This window comes from Hoplias malabaricus, chromosome 1 (assembly GCF_029633855.1).
Source record: "Hoplias malabaricus isolate fHopMal1 chromosome 1, fHopMal1.hap1, whole genome shotgun sequence".
In the NCBI taxonomy this organism is placed as follows: Eukaryota; Metazoa; Chordata; class Actinopteri; order Characiformes; family Erythrinidae; genus Hoplias; species Hoplias malabaricus.
Window position 1 is genome coordinate 22,251,622 of NC_089800.1, and position 20,763 is coordinate 22,272,384.

A 20,763-nucleotide genomic window follows, 5' to 3' on the forward strand; every position below is an offset into this window, starting at 1 on the left:
GGAAGAACATGGAAGAGCAAGGATTTTCTTGTGATCCACGGTTAGCATGGAGCAACAATAATTTAAAGCCATGTTCTAAATATACAAATAATTCCACCTTAAATGATACACTTCACTGGTACCTCTAAGGCTTGAGGTACTCCCACAGGTATCCCTTCATTGTAACACTGAGGAGGATTTATATGAGATAAAAATTCCCCTTTGTTTTTGCCGCAATTAATTACACACTGGTCACAATCATTTTTCTTATTTTTCATTGTACAATAGATTTTTTTTCACAGCCTTGTTTCCTACATTCCCTGTCACTTTGTATTTATACATTTACAGACTAGTCCTTCTGTTGCTATGCATACTTTGTTTGTTTCCCAGCCTTTTCAACTTGTTCTCCAATGTTAAGGACCCCCACAGGACAGACGTGGAGCAGTTATGATTTGGGTAGTGGATCATTCGTGTGTTAGTGCAGCATTAGCAGTAGCTGCATTAGTGTGAAGGGATGAAGTCAGACGACACTCTCAATCCAGCAGTGACACTGAGGAGTTTAAAACTACAACGTCCGCTCATGCCAACACAACACACACTAACACACTACCACCATGTCGGTGTCACTGCAGCGCTGAAAATTATCATTCACCCAAATAGCATGTGCCCTGTGATGGTCCTGTGGGAGTCCCGACCACTTAAGGACAGGGGAAAGGGGGCAAAAAAAGCATGCAGAAGCACAGATGGACAAGGGCCTGTAATTGTAGACCTACAGTGTATGTTCAGCATGGACAGTGAGTGATGAAACAAGGAGGTGTCATAATTTTATGGCCGATCTGTGTTTATCTATCCATATATAGATATATTGACCACTGAATATAGATTTATATTGGCCAATGCCTATATTCACACACATATGCATTGGTCATGTGTAGACATGGGGTCATAGATTTGGGCGTTTGTGATGAAAAGGTGGATAGAGAATAATGAATATAGCAGTGAGTATATAATGGTTACTGGCATCGAGGTGCCCAGAGTGCATAGCAGTTTCTGCCTATTTTTACCAGTCGTGTTTCTTTAGTATCCTTTCCATTATACTTTTTTTAACTCTGTCCTTTCTTTGACTTACAAAACTTGAAACAACAGCTAATTAACAGGCTCTTTCAGATTTGATGGCAAGGCAAAGCAGTAAACTGGGAAAGGGTTTTCACACTGCAAATAGCAATCATTCCTTCATGTAAGCAGGTGAGTTGAGATTTAAATAGTACATGTATAAAATCATCCACATGCTTTTCTTTTAAAAAAATGCATTGGTTAACTTGTTAAAAGCAGCATCAATAACAATCATTCATTTTCTGCAGGATCTTTGTGGGATTGTACTATGCTAAGAAGATTTCTTTACAGGAAGCTCTTTTTTTCCATAGCAGGTAAAATGCTCCTCAAAAAATAAAAAGGAGCTTGAAGCATTTGCAGGCACCTGTGTTTCATCTAAACAAGGACGTTAAACCCAGCTCTTTTGGAAGGCCATGGTACTAAAACCCTTCAGATTTCTCAGCTCTAACACATCCATTTCATCTCATCACTGAACCGACCTGCACAGCATTTTAAACAGGGAAGGTAACGAGTACAATAATCTCAAAATTAAAAAAGTGTTCTGTACAGCTAGTTCATTGCTTTATTGGCTGAGCATGGAAAGGCCCTTGGTGAGTTAAATGAGGTGTGTTAAAGCGAAAAGAAACGTCCTGCACTGAAGTACAATGGACTTCAGAGGATTGCGTTTGACACCTATGTTCTAAAGCAAATAAATAAGAAAAATAATCTGAGAAAATCAAGAGCTGGGCTGGATCTCCCTCAGATCAGTCTCTGTGAAATTCCTTCAATGTTATTTCATTCTTTATCCTTGAAACATTATCCATATTGGTCAAATCATATGGAGTGTACTCATGCTGCTCTTCACTGATTGTCACACACATACAGACCAGTAAATGTGAGTGACACTTGACTTTAGCTGCTTGGAGTGTTGTGGTAAACTTCTAGTACGAGAGGCACTGTTGACTTTGTGTAGATTCTAATATCTGATTTTTTTATCTTGTTTTTTCTTTCAGTGAAGGTTGTTATATTGTGTATCTGAAGAGGAATCCTGGCTTAGGAACATTTGGAATGCTGATTTAGTGCTTTCTGTATCTATAAGCTAAATATCATATTCTTGTGCTGATTAATCAAGTAGGGTGGCAGTTTATCATCAGTGGCAGTGTAAGTAATTTGTGTGTCACAAACAGATCCGAGCAGAGTACGACACATGCATGAGCTGTGGCTTAAAGGCAAAATAGCATTTACCTTAAAGAAACCATGTTTTTCTAATGCTTTTTGAATCAAGCATCGGCAAAAGGTGCACAATCCTGCCCAAGTATTGTATTCCCAAAGTTCAAGCACAATCTAAAATGTAGGCATATATTAAAAATGTTCTACTTTGCCATAAGATAAAGAGAAAACAGTCCATTTGATAGCTTTCTCACTCTATAGTCATTATGCAAGTATACATATGTACATTTGCTGACGTATCCACAAACATATTTATTTTCATGCCTTTGGTGATGCTTTGTTGTCTGCTTTGGAACCTGAAAGGCCATTTTCCGTGTTGTCATTCCCTGAAGAACTCACAAGGCACTCTTTACTGAGAGAGAAATAGAGAGAGAGAGAGAGACAGAGATTCAAGTATTAGATATATTTGTGCTTAATGTTAATTAATTATATATTAATTATTGCTCATACTATAAATTGTGGTGGTTTACAATGTTTTAACACCTCTTTCAGCGCGTTGGCTCTATTAAAAAAGAACAACACTCTTCAAATGATTTAGTAAACTAAAAATAGACAAAAAATACTTGTTTTGCTCATGTACTGAACAACAGCAAAGTATAGTTTTGGTTGGATTAAGGGACCCAGAAAAGGCTGGAAAATATTCTGGATTGTTAGAATATGTTTGAATGGAGGGCCATGGTGCTGCAGGTAGTGTCACAGTCACATAGATTCAGGGACCTAGAGGTTGTGGGTTTTGTGGTGTGTTCTCCCTGTGTCTGTGTGGGTTTCCTCCGGGTGACTGTCTGTGAGGAGTGTGGTGTGTTCTCCCTGTGTCTGCCTGGGTTTCCTCCGGGTGACTGTCTGTGAGGAGTGTGATGTGTTCTCCCTAAATCTGCGTGGTTTTCCTCCGGGTGCTCTGGTTTCCTCCCACGCTCCAAAAACCCAGGTGTATTGGTGACTCAAAAGGGTGTGAGTGAATGTGGGAGTGTGTGTCGCCTGTGAAGGACTGGCGCCCCCAACAGGGTGTGTTCCAGCATTGCGTCCAGGCTCCGGACCCACCGCTGCCCTTAACTGAATAAGGCTTACAGACAGATTAAATGAATTGTTTTCTTTAAAATTTATTTTCTTCACTAAATGATTTTACTAGTTTTGGGCCAATACACTATATTAATTCTTAGCAGTCTGATTTTAAAATACACAAATGCAAATTAAGAATACAAAGATACATGAGACGACATCATGTACACACTCTTACACACACTTACTTTTTTTCTTGGGCCTTGTTGAGAATGTGGACGACAATTGCCTTTATGACCATAATTATAATGATCAAACCAATGACACCTCCAAGCACAGAAACAATGATGATAGTCAGTGTGTTGTCCACTTCTTTCACTGAGCACAAAGTAAAGGGAGAGAAGTGATTAACTGAATTGTTTTTGTTTCATAATACTGCAGTTTCAAGCAGCAAATAAATTAGAGATAAACAAAATCCCTTTTGGTTCGGGGAGGGCCTGGATGTATCAGGAAATATAGGTTTGGATCTGAGATGCTGGTGTTCTAGTGCGACATCTAGTGGCCAAATATATGATAGGGCACCTTTGAATAAGGCCAGAAATGAGTTGAATTATTTTTACATATGGCCTTGTAAAATATATTGAAAAAATATTTATCTAGGATTAAGTGGACAAAGCACATAAGACAAAATTAAGGGCACATTGTATCACTAATAAATAACCTCAAACACACTGAGTTTAAATTTAAGCACCATGATTAAGCAATAGAATGTGAGATGGAATGTTACCATGAAAACTCCATAGCTATGAATCCACCACATGTCCAGCCAGAGACGGTTTATCACAATACATTTCTGCCAAAAACTATAAAGAATCCTAATAAGTTAAATGTGTTTATATTGCCATACCTTTGCCAACAAATGTCTTTCTACATAATTAAATCATAAAAACATAATCAAATCATAATTTAAAAGCAGCAACCAACTTCCAGATAACTCCAGTTTGAGTAGACAAAGCATATGCTGGCTCTTTATTCGCCAGCTTCCTGATCAAATTTGCTCTTTTAACCTAAACACAACTGCTGTAACTTCTATAAAATTAATGCTGTACCAGAAACACCAGAAAGTGATGTGTAATTTAATCTTGATTGGGTGTGTCTGAATGTAACTGCAGTAAAGTTTAAGATGGACCTGAGGCACCAGTATGTAACTGGTACAAGTTAATGCTTGTCATTTTGGTAAAAATGGTAAAATAATCTGTTAATCATGAAAAATAGAATTATTGTTTAAAACAAACATGCTGCCATTATAAAACTTTGATTAATAAAAGTGTACAATGCTCCTCAGTAAAATATACTGTTTTATTGTCAGACACACATTTAATTATCTTAACTATACCATGGAATTCTCTAGATCCAGTTTACTGAACAGTCACCAAACAAACAGAAGCGGGGAAGGCATAACTATATTAAATGGGGGCTAATAAAAAAAATAGCACCTAATTTCCACCTGATTTTGGTTGGCACCAGTCGATATAGAGCTGTGTGTGTATCTGTGCTCCTAGATTGTTAGTATTAGTAGGTTTTTCTTAATTACATTATTAACATGAATATCAGATCTAGAGAGTGAAAGAAGCACTCACACTGATTCACCACGATGAGGGTAAAAACAGCACTATGATTTCTATTCTTCTCTTTGGGGTTGCGAGCGAAGCAGGTGTATTCACCCTCATCTTCAAAGGTGACATTCCACAGCAAGACAGAGATGTTACTTTCCTTACTGGAGCCCACAAAATCCAGCCGATCATGGTAGATTTTCACATTGGGCTCCACATCTTCAGATGGAATCACAGACTCACAGAGCTGAGGAGAGAGAGGAACATTTTCCATCAATGGCATTTGGCCCATGCTTTTATCCAGAGTTAATGACCAATTAAACTATATTAGTCTTGCACAGGAACATTTATCTGTGTTGTGTGGTATCCCTGCGTGCAAAGCACTGTATTTAAATCCCTTTGCTTCCTCTTTAACTAATTGTTATTATTACTCCTCCAGGATCAATAACCAGGATTAAATACACTTAGCATAGAAATATCATTTAAACTTTGTTGTGTAGGTCGTGTAAATGGCACAGAAGCCATGACTTTGTTCTATTTTCTACACATTTACAACACATAATTTTTAAGAAATTAAACAAAAACATGTACAATGTTGGGTGAGAGCAGCTGTCACAGCTCCTGGTTTCTGGAGGTTATGGGTTCGAGTCCCACTCCGGGTGACTGTAATTGAGTGTGAAGAGTGTGGTGTTTTCTCCCTGTGTCTGCGTGGGTTTCCTCCGGGTGACTGTCTGTGAGGAGTGTGGTGTTTTCTCCCTGTGTCTGCATGGGTTTCCTCCGGGTGACTGTCTGTGAGGAGTGTGGTGTGTTCTCCCCATGTCCGCGTGGGTTTCCTCCGGGTGACTGTCTGTGAGGAGTGTGGTTTGTTCTCTCTGTGTCTGCGTGGGTTTCCTCCGGGTGACTGTCTGTGAGGAGTGTGGTGTGTTCTCTCTGTGTCTGCGTGGGTTTCCTCCGGGTGACTGTCTGTGAGGAGTGTGGTGTGTTCTCTCTGTGTCTGCGTGGGTTTCCTCCGGGTGACTGTCTGTGAGGAGTGTGGTGTTTTCTCCCTGTGTCTGCATGGGTTTCCTCCGGGTGACTGTCTGTGAGGAGTGTGGTGTTTTCTCCCTGTGTCTGCGTGGGTTTCCTCCGGGTGACTGTCTGTGAAGAGTGTGGTGTTTTCTCCCTGTGTCTGCGTGGGTTTCCTCAGGGTGACTGTCTGTGAGGGGTGTGGTGTGTTCTCCACATATCTGTGTGGGTTTCCTCCGAGTGCTCCGGCTTCTCAATTGGTGACTCTATAGCTGAATAACTATTCACTGAAGTTATTATTTTAATTATACAGTGAGGGTGATTACACTATATATTTTATGTAGCATGAGGTTGATCTGAAAAAAGAAAAAAAAAAACTGTGAAATGATGCCTATCTCACCTTCTCCATTGTGCCATTGTCATTGTACTGCCAGTTGAAGTATAGGTTCTTGATGCCAATGCAGCTAGAGTAGGTGCAGGGTAAAAGCACAGAGCTTCCATTCATCACCTCAACAAAGTGAACCTTCCCCACTGACACCTCCAATGCTTGAGTACACCATACACCTGAGAGTGAAAGAGATAGAGGTGGAATGTTTAATAACTGTAGAGTGGTGTCACTATACTAAATACATTAAATTATACATTAAATTCACAGTAATAACAACCCATAGAATATAACAAGGTGATTAATATAAGCTTTACTCATTTCCTGCAGTTGAAGCTGACTTGATTTTTAGTAGAATGTCATATTAATTCATTCATCTTGTACAACCACTATATGCTGGTCAGGGTAGCATTGGTTCCAAGGTAGAGACACACACTGGACAGTGCCCCAGTCCATTCACTCATTCATTGTCTGTAACCCTTATCCAGTTCAGGGCAGCAGTGGGTCCAGAGCCTACCCAGAATCACTGGGCGCAAGGAAGTCCTTCACAGGGCAACACACACTCACACATTCACTCACACACTGGCACCTACGGACACTTTTGAGTCTCCAATCCACCTACCAATGTGTGTTTTTGGACCGTTGGAGGAAACCAGAGCACCCGAAGGAAACCCACTCGGACACAGAGAGAACACACCACACTCCTCACAGACAGTCACCTGGAGGAAACCCACTCGGACACAGAAAGAACACACCACACTCCTCACAGACAGTCACCCGAAGGAAACCCATGCAGACACAGGGAGAATACAGCACACTCCTCACAGTCACCCAGAGGAAACCCATGCAGACACATGGAGAACACACCACACTCCTCACAGACAGTCACCCAGAGGAAACCCACGGAGACACAGGGAAAACACAGCACACTCCTCACAGACATTCACCCGGAGGAAACCCACACAGACACAGGGAGAACACACCACACTCCTCACAGACAGTCACCCGGAGCGGGACTAGGACCCTGGAGCTGTATACCAGCACAACCTCTGCACAACCCCAGTTACAGTCTCAGACAAATTAAGAAGGGAGCGGTTCTACAGATTAACTCTCGGCGAGGCCACAGCTGTTCACTGAAAACCTTTCCAGGTGACGACCTCATGAAGCCGACTGAGAGAACGGAGAGAGTGTGTGAAGCTGTCATCAAAGCAACAGGGGGCTACTGTGAAGAGTCTAAAGTATAAAACATACTCTGCTTTCTTTAACACTTTGTTGTTCACTACATAATTCCATATGTGTTCCTTCATAGTTTTAATGTCTTCTACATTCATTTACAACGGAGAAAAAAATGTAAAAAAACAAAGAAAGACCATTGAATAAGAATGGTGCTGTACATTCACAACATGTTGAAAACAGTCCAAAACAAAGGAAACCCTCCCTGAGTGGGTGTGTCCAAACAGACATTTGACTGGTGCTGTATATGGAATATTCCTGTACGTACAAAACTCATAAAAGTTAATGTTGCATAATTATGAGCATTTGTAATGTCCCTTTAGACAAAAGCTTACAGATAATTAGAACAAGCATTTTTAGCTGCCTTCCTCACTCAACTAAAAGGGTATATAAGTTACACAAATAAGTGAAACCAAGTGTCCCACAAAAACAGTGACGGAGTTATATTCAAAATTTAGTTTTAAAAAATATTTTATTTAGACCAGGATTGTTCTAACTTCTGCATACCACAGATTATTAAGAGCGATAATATATATATATATATATATATATATATATATATATATACATTTCTAAAATTAAGGTACACATTCTTATTTAATCTGGAAATAAATACACTACTCTCAGCACCAATAATTGAACAATTTTGACCAAGCACTCTTTGGATGACCCACAAGGTGCCACTGGGCAAGGATAAAGAGCCTAGAGTAATAAGCATGTAGCTGTCATTACACAGTGTGTTATCACCTACTATTTTAGCAGCTGTGCAGTTAAATGTCTGTCATTCTTTTAAGAGCTTTGTGGGTGTCAGTAAACTGATCAACGTGTCCACGTCTGATACACAGCAAAAATACGGCGAAAGAATACTTTTGTACTTGTTTCAAAACAGTATTACTCTTTATATAAACACACACACACAATTCTCCAAACTACAGTGATATTTAGCAGTCAAATTATGAAAAAAGCTGTATACGTGTTTAAACAAGACACCTACTCATTCATTAAAATGACATAATATTTATGCAAGTCTTCTCCTAAAACTGTGTAATAAAACCAGCTATAATCAGAATGTCTCTATTACTGCCCCAGCATTTTACAGAGCACATCGCTGTCTGATTTGTGTGGGGTATTTTAATCTGATTGACAGCCTTAGTTCTACTATGTCCATTTGGATGTGGTACATTTGGATACTGTACATTTTTGATGATGACACTACTTCAGTGGCTTAAAAATATCACAAATATATTACCAGAAAAACATATAAAGCTTACATTTTTATGATACTCTATGTGGGGTAATACAGTATACAGTAAAACAGAGGTTTCCAACACCTATGACAGGGACATTGTGTTAAAAATACACTATGTTGCCAAAAGTATTCAATCATCCATCCAAATAATGGAGTCTTCTACTCACTTCCATGGCCACAGGTGAAGAAATCAAAGTAGAGGTCTGCACTCGTGGGTCCCTTAATAATATCTTGAGGCACGGACTAAATTTAATTGTCATTCGTGGGAGCAGGCGGTTAACCACTGCAGTGACCGCAGGAGCAGGACAACATAAACATGTAGAAGAATCCCGCAAATGAATAAAAACACTATTATTGCCTAAAAAGGTCATAATTATGCAATAATTACCAGCACAATAAACATAAGAAAAAAAAACTAAATGATCAATAATTAATTAAATTCATTCAAAATATTTACGAACAAACCAATCACGTGGACATGTGACTAAACCCTATAGATTAACAATGGGACGTCATTTAAGTTCATGTGTGTGCAAGGACGGCTGAGTGAATACTTTTGGCATTTGACATGGTAGTGGTCAGTTGTGTATTGTGGCTGTAATGCACCATAACATTTACCAGAGTAATTGCAAAATATAAGGAATTCCCCTTAACTGCAAATGCAGCTCAGTATGTACATTTTATGAGAATACATGGCAATTTATTACATGAGATGCAACAAAAATGACCAGGTAACATGGAATTGATCTACTTCCGCTGCTTGCAGGTTCTCCACTGGTGTACCTCAAGGCTCTGGGCTGGGTCCTCTTCTCTTTTCATTGTATACCCATTCTCTTGATGATATAATTATTTTTCATGGTTTCTCTTACCACTGTTATGCTGATGACACTCAACTAATGCTTTCCTTCCCACCACCTGACCTTCATGTTTCCAGTCGCATCTCGTCATGTCTGACTGCCATTGCTTCTTGGATGACAGCTCACAACCTGAAGCTCAAGCCTAGCAAGACTGAACTCCTGTTCATCCCTGGAATGACTGGTCCTCACCATGACCTTGCTCTCATTTGAGAACTCCTCGATTGTTCCATCTGGAGATGAAAAGAACGTTGGTGTGTTTCTGGATGGTCAGTTATCATTTGCAACCCATTTCGGGAACCTGACTCTGTCATGCAGATTCCTACTGTACAACATCTGGCAGTTCTGACCCTTTCTTTCTCAGGAGGCTGCATCTGTTAAATGCAGTAAATGTAATAAACATAGTCCACCAAATTCAGTGCAGGCGAATGAGGTGATAAAACAAGGACAAACAGCATCACACTCACACTTATGTACAATTTAGCATGGGAATTAACTTATTGTGTGAATGTTTGTAGTCTAGGTATTTTATATTTTGTACTTTACCCAGAGGTAACCCATAAATACACAGGGAGAACACACCAAACTCCCTTCAGACAGTCACCCGAGCTCGGACCCACAACCCCAAGAGCCCTGGAACTATGTGACATGATACAACCTGTTGCGCCACCTTGCTGCCCTATTTATGATTCAGGTTATGTCCGAAGAGTAATGGATATGGACAGTCAGAAAGATACCGTGGCAGAGAGAAGGGGCAAATAAATTGCCCTTGAGAAAGGGTGGAAGGGGAGTTGTTTTTTGACTCTCACTCTGGTATTCCCAGCATGTGGTGTAGTGTTAGCCCTAAGAGGTCTGTGCTCAGTGGTTATTTTTAAACGCTTGCTGCCAAATCTCAATATTTCATTCCTTGGTGCATGTGTGTGTGTGTGTGTGTGTGTGTGAGAGAGAGAGAGAGAATGTACATATGTGTAAATGTAGTAGCATAATGTGTTACAGGGAAGGTTGGGGGTGTAAGAAACAGGAATCAATAAATCACAAACCCTATCTCTTTGAAAGTAGATCTGTTGTGCAAAATGTAAATGCAATTCAAAAAGTGCATATCATTTAAACCCTACATTTAACAGATACAAAGGCATTTGAAATGTTGTGATCGTGAAAAAATATTTGCCTATTTTGAATTTGATGCCTGCAAGAAGGTTCCAGCAAAGTTGGGACATTATTTTAGTTGCTTTACAGTTTGGGGTCACCATTATAGTGTTTTTGATTTCAAATGCACCAATTGTTTTTATTGTATGACAGGTCTGGAGTAGTGTAGCATCTGGACATGTAGAACGTGAATGGGCCTTATAATGGACCTTACTGAAAAGACCTTGCCAGATATAGATTATGTCTGACAGCATGTTTCTCCAAACCCTGAATGATCAATGTGGATTTTGGAGCAACATACTGTCATACAGAACGAGTAAAGGCACTAATGCACTCCCATACATTGTGGAAGCTGGCTTCACAGCAAATTCAACTGTGTTAAATTAACACAATTAATGTTAAATTAACACAGAGTGTTGCTGAATGTTACGTTTTTGCACTCAGAGAATTCATTTAACAGTAATACTGTTGATTTAACACAGGTGAATTCATTGTCACACAGCTCCAGTGTCCTGGGGCTGTGGGTTTGAGGCCCGCTCCAAGTGACTGAATGATTTCTTCTTGCATTTGTGAGGTTAAGCTTGCATTTGTGAATGCAGTAATAAACTGTGTTCACAGACAGTGGGTTTGGGAAATGTTTCTAACCCCATGCATTGATTTACATCACCAGATCCTATCTGTTTTTAATTCTTTTGCCACCAAAAGGCCCAAAGATCACAACCAGCCAATTCTGGTTTTGGGCCTTGTCTCTCGAATATAAATATTTCTAGTAACAGGCAGTGCTCCTGAATGTTCCCAGGCATGGAATATAGGTGGTTATGTTTGTGTGTGTGCATGCATACTGCATGTCCCAAAGAAATCATAAAAGCTAATCGGATAGCATGTATAATTTAAGGCCAGCTACCTCCCAAAAAACCTATATCCACTAGACACTCCACTATTCTGTGTACATCAGTGAGCAAAAGTTATTTCACCTCCACTGTACAACAATGTACAAACATTTTTGTGATATATATTTTTTAAAACATCATTGGATTTCATTATTTAATTTGTGCAGTGCCTTAATTAAAATCTTACCTAAACTTACCAGTAAATATCCTCCCCCTACCACCCTTGTTGAACCATAAATTCTTAGACGTCCACGTTATTTATTGTCTTTGTCAGGCAGTAGTTGGCCTAGCTGCCCTTGGGGTGCTATTCCATTTATAAAAAGGACTGTGAGTCTGGTTTTTCACTGTGCATACCGGGTTACATACTACACCATTACACCTTACTCAGTTTACGTTAATGGCACTGTGGCTGCACACAGAGAAAGATAAGATCAGAAATATCTGTATGAAAAGGAGAGCACATTTATTACATAAAATCCAGTTTCATTTGTTCCAAACACATAATTTTGAAGTCAGAAAGATTGTTCCTTAACTATGAATGACCATAAAAGTGAGGAGAATTTAGTGATGCAACATAACAAACATAAGTAATATGGTGTCAAAAATTGAACTCTAGGGACAGGTCATATTTTACAAACTCTTTTCCAAAATTAAGAGCCTGGGCTTGCAGTTAGGCTCCAGACCCACCGTGGCCCGGAACTGGATAAGCTCATGAACCTTGGTTTAACAGAGTTTGAAGACCTCAAGCTGAACACGGGGTATTTAAAGTAGCATAATTCTAATGCAAAATGTTTTTAGTAGATCTTAAATACAGGATTTTGCACTAATTACTTACAGTAACATTTCAAGAAAAGATATAAACTCACATGAAACAACCAGACTTTTAGCGAGCCTAACGTTACCTTTCATCTCTCCAACTTTGTTGCAAGAGAGAGACCTTGTGCATGGGCATTTAAAAAATACCATTTCTAGGGGTGTGTTGATGTGGGTTACGTTGGTATGGCTGGAGCAGACACAGCAGTGCAGATGTGTTGGTCATCCTCTAGTCCTACATAGTCCATAATCACTGGATGCTGCCCACAGGACACTGTTGGCTGGATATATTTGGTTGGTGGACTACTCAGTCCAGCAGTGACACAGAGGGGTTCACTCAGTCTGATCCACTCGCAAAGAAACAAAATGAACACTAACACACCAACACCACATCACCACTTGAGTTTAGGTTAGAGGATAAAAATCAAGCTTAGCTTTGATTGTACTTGGCTTTGTTCCAAAAGGGTAAGCCAGATTAAAGCTCTATACTTTAGAGCAGAGACAGGCTTGTTATTGTTGACAGCTGAACAGATGGCCCTGTGGGATTGTGTCTTGCACTGTCCTACAGTCTGGGCTCTAGAGAGAGAGAGAGAGGTCATACTATACAACCTTGTAAACTTATATGGATTTCTTGCATGCCAGAATAGTTGAATGATATAAGGGTTTCATTATTTCAGTGTCTTGCTCTACCTTAGTGGATAATCTCTACCCCATGTGTCTTTTCCTATAGAAATTAAACACACACCCAGAGTGGGAGGCAGCCATCCCCGATGCCCAGGGAGCAGTTGTGGGTTCGGTGCCTAGCTCAAGGGCCCCTCAGCCGTGGATTGAGGAGGAGGATGGTGCTGTTCCTTCACTCCCACCACCCCCAGTTTCCTGTCACTCGTCACAAGTTCAATATTACAGTGCAATACTGGGATTAATAGCTAATATCCATTTTTCTTTTCTGTTTATGCTCCGTTTAGGAGTCTGTTAGTATAACCAGTGGTGAAAGCCCTGCTTGTGAGCATCCCCTGACCATGGAGGTTACCTAACCGATGTGGTATTTTTACTCAAATGCTTTTATAAGACTCTTCCTTTCCCTCATCTTTTTGTCATTTCCAACATTTAATTCTATTTTTACTGGCTCCCAATCCATTATGCCTACTCCCTCCTGCTCTCATACCTTCTCCACTCTTAATGTACACTCCACTGTGCTGATCTCAGCACTGCTTTTCCTCTAACCAATAGTGAGCTATTGCTTACAGTAATGTTCCTTACACTTAATGCCACTTATACAGCAGTGGTTTGTGCTGACGGCAGATATCCTTTTCCACTGTTAGTTGTGATTGCTTTTAACCAACTTATGACTTGCACAGTAAGGTATTTAGGTATCTACTGAGTTTTTATGGATCAAGAAACAGTAAAAAGCTACAAGAGTGAAAAAAATAAATGTAACAGTCCAAGAGAACATCCTCTTTTATATTGACACAAGACTTCTATAGATTATACTTGTTCCAGCCCAACACACACTAACACACCACTTCAGTGTCACTGCAGCATTGTGAATGAGAAACAGGTGGACTACAGTCTGTATCTGTAGAACTACGAAGTGGTCCTTTGTGGTCAGTGAAGCTGAGAGAACAGAAAGAGTGTAGACGTCAGGTAGGTGTTTCCTATCCCAGTGATTGTTTAGTAAAATTAAATTTCATTTTGCTGAAACTCTTGCACTGTTACTTCAGGTTGCTCCTTTCAGTAGAAAATACCTGACCCACCTCACCTTGAGTTAGAGGGTAAGCTCAGTAAGGTCTTTGTAGCAATTCCGTAGTGTTGCATCTTTCCAAGCAGAGCTAGCTGTACTGAATAAATGATAAGTGAGGAAGCCAAAAAGAGTGCCTCATAACTTTGACATAATCACTGTTCTAGTTTGGTGTCTAATATGTTTGTGTGAGGTACAATCCTAGTGATATCTCAAGAAAAGAACATACACTTCTGGAAATGGGAAAAAAAAATTAATATAATAATCTAAAAGATAAAGACACATCTTATTGCCACTGATGCCTATGCCTTTGTCCACCACTCAGACAGTGTCTAGTCATGTAGGGAAACACCAAACAAGGTCATGTATAGGTTTAGACTATATTCTGTCTCCAGGAAAGAGAAACTATAACAAACTCATAATAGGCAACAATAAGCTCAACAGTACAGCTCCAGGCTAACGTAAGAACAACCTGATACAGTGCAAGAGTTACTGTGTAACATCCTATTCCTTCCTCTGCAACCCCCCATCACTCTTGAGAAAAGGGCTAATTAAAGAAAACCATCACCCACTCTCTCATCTTCATGCAACCCTCAGATCAGCTTCCCCCTATGTACTTTATTCAGGTCATCAATTTGCATTAATTTACCATATCTCATTATCTTTGTCATAAGTTAAACACTCCCATGGCAATAACTAGACTTACTTTTGAGATAAGTAGAACTGAATATTTATGTGGAGCATGCCTATGGTGTATCATTCAGAGTACAGAGGAGTGGCTTGAGACAGAGCATATGTAATGATTCATGCAGAAATATTTACTGAAGGCATTTGTTTGCTAGCCCTGTGAAGGACTGGCGCCCCCTCCAGGGTGTGTTTCCGCCTTGTGCCCAGTGATTCTGGGTAGGCTCTAGATCCACCGCCGCCCTGAACTGGATAAGGGTTACAGACAATGAACGAATGAATGAATGAATCCTTAAGTGACTGTCACTGTGATGGTACCCTCAAGGGTACATATCCTGTAGCTTTGATTAGGGAACCTAACTCTAACTTATTCTTTTGTGATTGAACTAATTTAAAAATGTGTTGATTCCATAAACCCCATCTCATCTCCAGGACTTTCTTTTTCTTGTGTTCTTTTGTTTGACATAGTTGTATAATGAAAGATTACAGGGATCCCCCTCTCTTTCCAGAGAAGAGAATGTTAGGGAACACAACAGCAGGGGTATATAACAGAGCTTGAATTTTCTGTTCCACCTTAAATCGACTAATATGCAAGACTTCTTAATGTGTTTAAAGAACCCAAACATTGTGGGGAAATACACATTATTTATTCATTCATTATCTGTAACCGCTTATCCAAGTCAGGGTCGCGGTGGGTCCAGAGCCTACATGGAATCATTGGGCACAAGGCGGGAATACACCCTGGAGGGGGCACCAGTCCTTCACAGGGCAACACAAACACACACATTCACTTTTGAGTCGCCAATCCACCTACCAACGTGTGTTTTTGGACTGTAACCAGAGCACCCAGAGGAAACCCACACCGACACGGGGAGAACACACCAACTCCTCACAGACAGTCACCCGGAGCGGGAATCGAACCCACAACCTCCAGGTTCCTGGAGCTGTGTGATGGTGCTGCGCCATGGTGCTGCGCCACCGTGCTGCCCGAAATACACATTAATCTTCCTAAATTTCTTTAAAACAAACAAACTATGGTATATACACCTTTCAATTATGTTGATATTCACACTCTTGTATGAAACGCACCAACTCTGGTCATAGAGATTTTAGAAGGGCTTTGAGGCTTTTTGGGTCGGGTACAATCTAACATTTATCTGTTCACTTGTTCACTTCATAGCTGCGAGACCCTATATTTGTGGACCTGGCAACCTGGTGCGTTGGGACTGTAATGTGATTGGACAGAGAGATCTCCGGCTTTGCTCTGAACTGGGCACTTCCCAAAGAGAATATTCTGCTTCAGCATTGCTCTCAGGGATGCCAGTGCTTCAGCTTGGCCTGTTTCCTTTATCCATGGTCACATACCCAGGACATTTTATGACTAAGATAAGTACAGTTAAAATCTTACAAATTACTCCTTTAAAACATACCTTTAGCTTTTGTGATTCTACTGCATACTTTAACTCCAGGCCATAAAAGAGGATGTCTTCTGACTATACAGGAGTTCTTTGTGGTTCTACAATTATAGACTGTAATGCATCTGTTCTCTGTATTATTTAGCACTACTGTGTCTGACCCATGTGTATCAACGCACATTAACACACCACCACCACCACACCAGTGTGACTGCAGAGCCGAGAATGAGCCAACACCCAAATTAAACCTGTCCTGTCTTGTGGAGGTCCTGACCATAGAAAATAAATATAGCAAACATTACATAAATTATACTTTAACACCAATAAGATTAAAACATCACAGGACTAATATCAACATTATCAGCATTAACACAAATAAGTGCTGTTAAAGTTCTAATTTGTGTATTATGCCATTAAATATTTCAAGTTCTTCTAAAGTCATATAAATATATGAAAATTCAGATGAATAGGATTCATACAAAAATTCAGAATCAATTGCAGCTATTTAGCGCCATACTTTACTTGAGTAATGTCATTATTTAAGGTTTTTGAGAGATATTTTCTGAAATGTGAGCATTTGTTTGTGGTTAGGAAAAGAGATTTACCCATTGGTCTACATGAGACCACATTATTACACCATAAACACTGCAAAAGTGTTTGATTCTGTGATTTGTGTATGGTTTCTATACAGCATTTGTTCAAATATTATATGTTTTTCCATAAAAAATGACTAGCTTAATGTGCAACACATTCATATTTAACTGGGACAGACTTAGACTGGGACACTATTGTTTGTAGCTATTATTCAATACCTATAAGCTAATCAGTGGTGACAGGAAAGAAGATTACCCTGTATTCTTAGGTACACAATATACACTCAAATATACATACATATTGGTACAGCTTTAAAATCAGATGACACTTGTTTATACATGGTTTACAAATCTGTTTATTACATTGTTATTAAGTAGGTAGTAAACACCTTACAGGTCATGAATAAAAGTAGGTAGAGTGACCTACTTTTTTGTCTAATAATGGAAGTCAGAATGTATGGAAACTGTCAAGTTAAAGAATAATTAGATAAATCATGTACACCAGATTATAATTAATGTCTAAAAATTCATACTATTTGTGGTTAACTGATTAACCAAATCAATTAGTGTAGTCTTATTCTAAAGTGGTACATTTATATATATATATGCACTATATTTGCAACTTATAACCCTATATCATACACTCGCATGAACATGTGGCTTGGTAGAGGTTCTTATTACTGACGTATTTGCAGTATTCAGCTGAGAACATTCAAACTCAAGTCCATATGGGATTGTTAGCATTATCACAAAAATGGCATTGTACTCTTAAATGAGTTCATTCTGCTGGCCTATATGATCCGCCTGTACACATCACCATATATCACTTCACAGGGTCCACAGGGACTTTTATCTGAGCATGTGTATTAACCCATTGGCTTCAGGCCATGAAGGAGAAAAGGGATGTCCTATTTAACTACCTCCAGTTCACCTTGACTGCAAGTGAAGGGTGGGGCAGTGGTGTGTGTGTGTAGGTTTATGTGCAATGGAGCTGTTCACAGGCCACCTAGAAGAAGCAATGTCAACACACAGTACAGTGAGGATGACTTACACACGACTGAGATAAATTGCTGCAGTGTTTTGCTGAGATTTCTATGTGATCCTCTGCTTGTTCTCCTGAATTAATCAGAAATCAAAACCTAATACATGGTCCCAACACCTTAGTGGAAGCAGTTAAACTCTCGCCGGTTGGAAGTGAGAGTTTACAAGGATATGAAAGACAAGTTCCTTCATCATAGTTTAAAATACTGGTGGCATCAGTTCAGCACTGGCAAAATGTGACACACTTACAACAGTGTAATAGCACTGAACAACACAAACAGACCATACATCACAGAAAAATGTTAGCAATAAGGTAAGTGTAGTATGTACTCTAAAATTAGCTCACATTAACTCCTCTAGATCACCTCTGTGTAATTTATGGTAATTTAAACTGGAGGTAAAACTAATGTTTCTCAGACATGAATGTAAACTAATACTCTAGGACAAGTCTTGTTATGTTTTCCTTGTCTTTGGCATACAGGTTTATACTGGATACATATAAAAATGAAAAATCCTCCTCTTACAAGAACTGTATAGTTGCAGTTATATCAACGATTACTGAACAACACATAACATTTGAATCGTAATCTATTGTCTGCATTACTCTGTTGTATGCAATTTAGTCATGTGGCTATGGAAAATAACACCAGTCTCAGACCTTACATTTGTGTCATTTACGAGACCAGTGTGAAAAATGTTTTCAAATATGCGTCAAGTTGAATATTTCAACTTTTATCAGTCCTCATGCTTTTCACCATCAGTAAACAACATGTTTTGTGTTAATTGATAAACATATAAAGTGTCCCTACTGACTGCAGTGATTTGCACTTCAGTCCCCCCCCCCCCCTTCTCCCTCTTTCCGAGTCTTAGGGTCCAGTTAAACTGACAGTGAGCCTGCACTAGCTTCCACACCCTTGCCACATATGGAGGGAGACCTGAGTCCTGTAACCAAATAGGCCTTGCACAGCAACAAGTAAATAAGCATGTCCTTCCAGCCAGAACGTGTTTTGTATTTTTGCAAGCAGTGCAGAAACTGCTGCTGCATTCTGGCGTGGACCCCAGTGCAGAGGAGAAGACATAGAGCATAACGTAATAGAGGAGGTGGGGGTGGGTGGTCAGAGAAAAGAGGACTGCAATATCAACATAATCCATGCAGCTGCACTTACCAATCAGAAGTGTGATGACAACGCCAGCATGGACTGCATCGCCAGACCTCGTCCACCTGTGATAGAACGATCCATTGTTTCTTTGTGAATCCATGTCCAGCGAGTCTGTGCGCCCCGTCCTGTTTCTGCCGATGTGTGTGTGTGTGAGTGTGTGTGTGTGTGTGTGTGTAGGCAAGGTGCTCTTGGGTAGGATCGTAGAAAGGAGGGTAGGGCGAGGAATGAGATGGGACAGAATTGGCAGAAAAAAGGGAGGGAGCAAGCATGGACTTTTCAGCTGGAATAGTCCTGCAGAGAGTGCCTCCTTCCTCCTGCTCCTCGTCTCCCCTTTGTGGCGGGACCCAGAGAGAAGAGGGAGAGAGAGAGAGAGAGAGAGAGAGAGAGAGAGAGAGAGAGAGAGAGAGAGAGAGAGAGAGAGAGAGAGAGAGAGAGAGGAGGACTGCTTTCCTCTGCAAATTCCTGGCTCACACTCACTGGCGCTGGAGCAGTGATGTTGATCAACTGAAACACGTAGCATGTGGAGGGACAGGAGAGAGGAGAGAAACCGTCTTCATTCATAGAAAACCTTGCAGCGTTACACACAGTGAGAGAGAGCCTTCTGTGTACGAGTGTTCTGCTTCAGTGAGCTTAGATGTGTGTGATGGATACATAGAGCATGTGAAGGATGTGTGTGTGTGTGAGTGTGTGCCTGTGTGGAGCGTCAGTGCAGAAAAGAATGAACAGTAGGAGCTAATGCAGAGATGCAGTGGGGTGGAGAAGGAGCAGGTCTTTTAGCTCGATCACATCTCAGATCATAAACACTGCCACTCTGGGGCTTTTTAATGTCATTTTCCAATGCATCACTATCTCTCTCTTTCTCTCTCTCTCTCTCTCTCTCTCTCTCTCTCTCTCTCTCTCTCTCTCTCTTAAATCCTTGGCTCCCTTGCTCTTACTCTTTAAATTACCTAATTACGCGGGGCAAACTTTTCCAGCTTGTTCTCCATTCGTATATTATATCTATCCAGTGATATACAGTTGACGTGTTGTTTAAGGGCTATGCAGATGGTAGGTGGAGGTGTCATGTTCTCTTTTCCCAGGATAGAAGGCATGCTGGAATTCTCGGGGCACTATCTGGCTGCTGCAAAGCAAGGTTATCAAGACAGAATGCATGTGACGCTATGGAGGGCCCAGATGATTATGCTGAAATGCTTCGTCAAACAGAGGCAGATTAAAAGGGAACATATCATACACCTTTTCCGTAAGTTAACACATCTCCATGGGATCTTAGTTCAAAATTTCTGTGATGTGCTTTGTTCAAAATACCACAATGATTGAACACCACAGCACCATTCTGACCCAGTGTAAACAGCCCCGTTAATAACAAACCCCAAGATAAAGCAGTGAGGAGAGAGTGAGCAGAAGCTCTCCTTTTTAGACATTTTGGCTCAGTACTCTTATTTGTCCGCGCTTGTTTTCTGTTTAACTCTGTTCAGTTTTGCTAAGTGTGCCACAATAGAGATGTAATAGGGCAACACCTCACACTGTATATGACAATGATGTAGCCAAGTAGGAGGTGGTTATTGCTCACAGCCATAATAGTGATTCATTTTTCTGTAGTTCTGATGTAAGTCTGTTACAGTTCTGTCAGGAAGGAAAATGTCTGGT

General features: G+C 40.2%; 1 protein-coding gene across 1 annotated transcript; it reads right to left on the bottom strand.

Moving 5' to 3' along the window:
- Positions 1 to 2,336: 2,336 nt before the first annotated feature.
- Positions 2,337 to 19,216, bottom strand: scn4ba (sodium channel, voltage-gated, type IV, beta a). The gene is made up of 5 exons (XM_066645626.1): positions 19,123 to 19,216; positions 6,316 to 6,479; positions 4,938 to 5,157; positions 3,546 to 3,675; positions 2,337 to 2,653 (listed from the first exon to the last, which is right to left on the bottom strand). The coding sequence occupies exons 1-5, from the start codon at positions 19,214 to 19,216 to the stop codon at positions 2,560 to 2,562; spliced, it is 702 nt and encodes a 233-aa protein (XP_066501723.1). The 3' UTR covers positions 2,337 to 2,559.
- Positions 19,217 to 20,763: the final 1,547 nt, after the last annotated feature.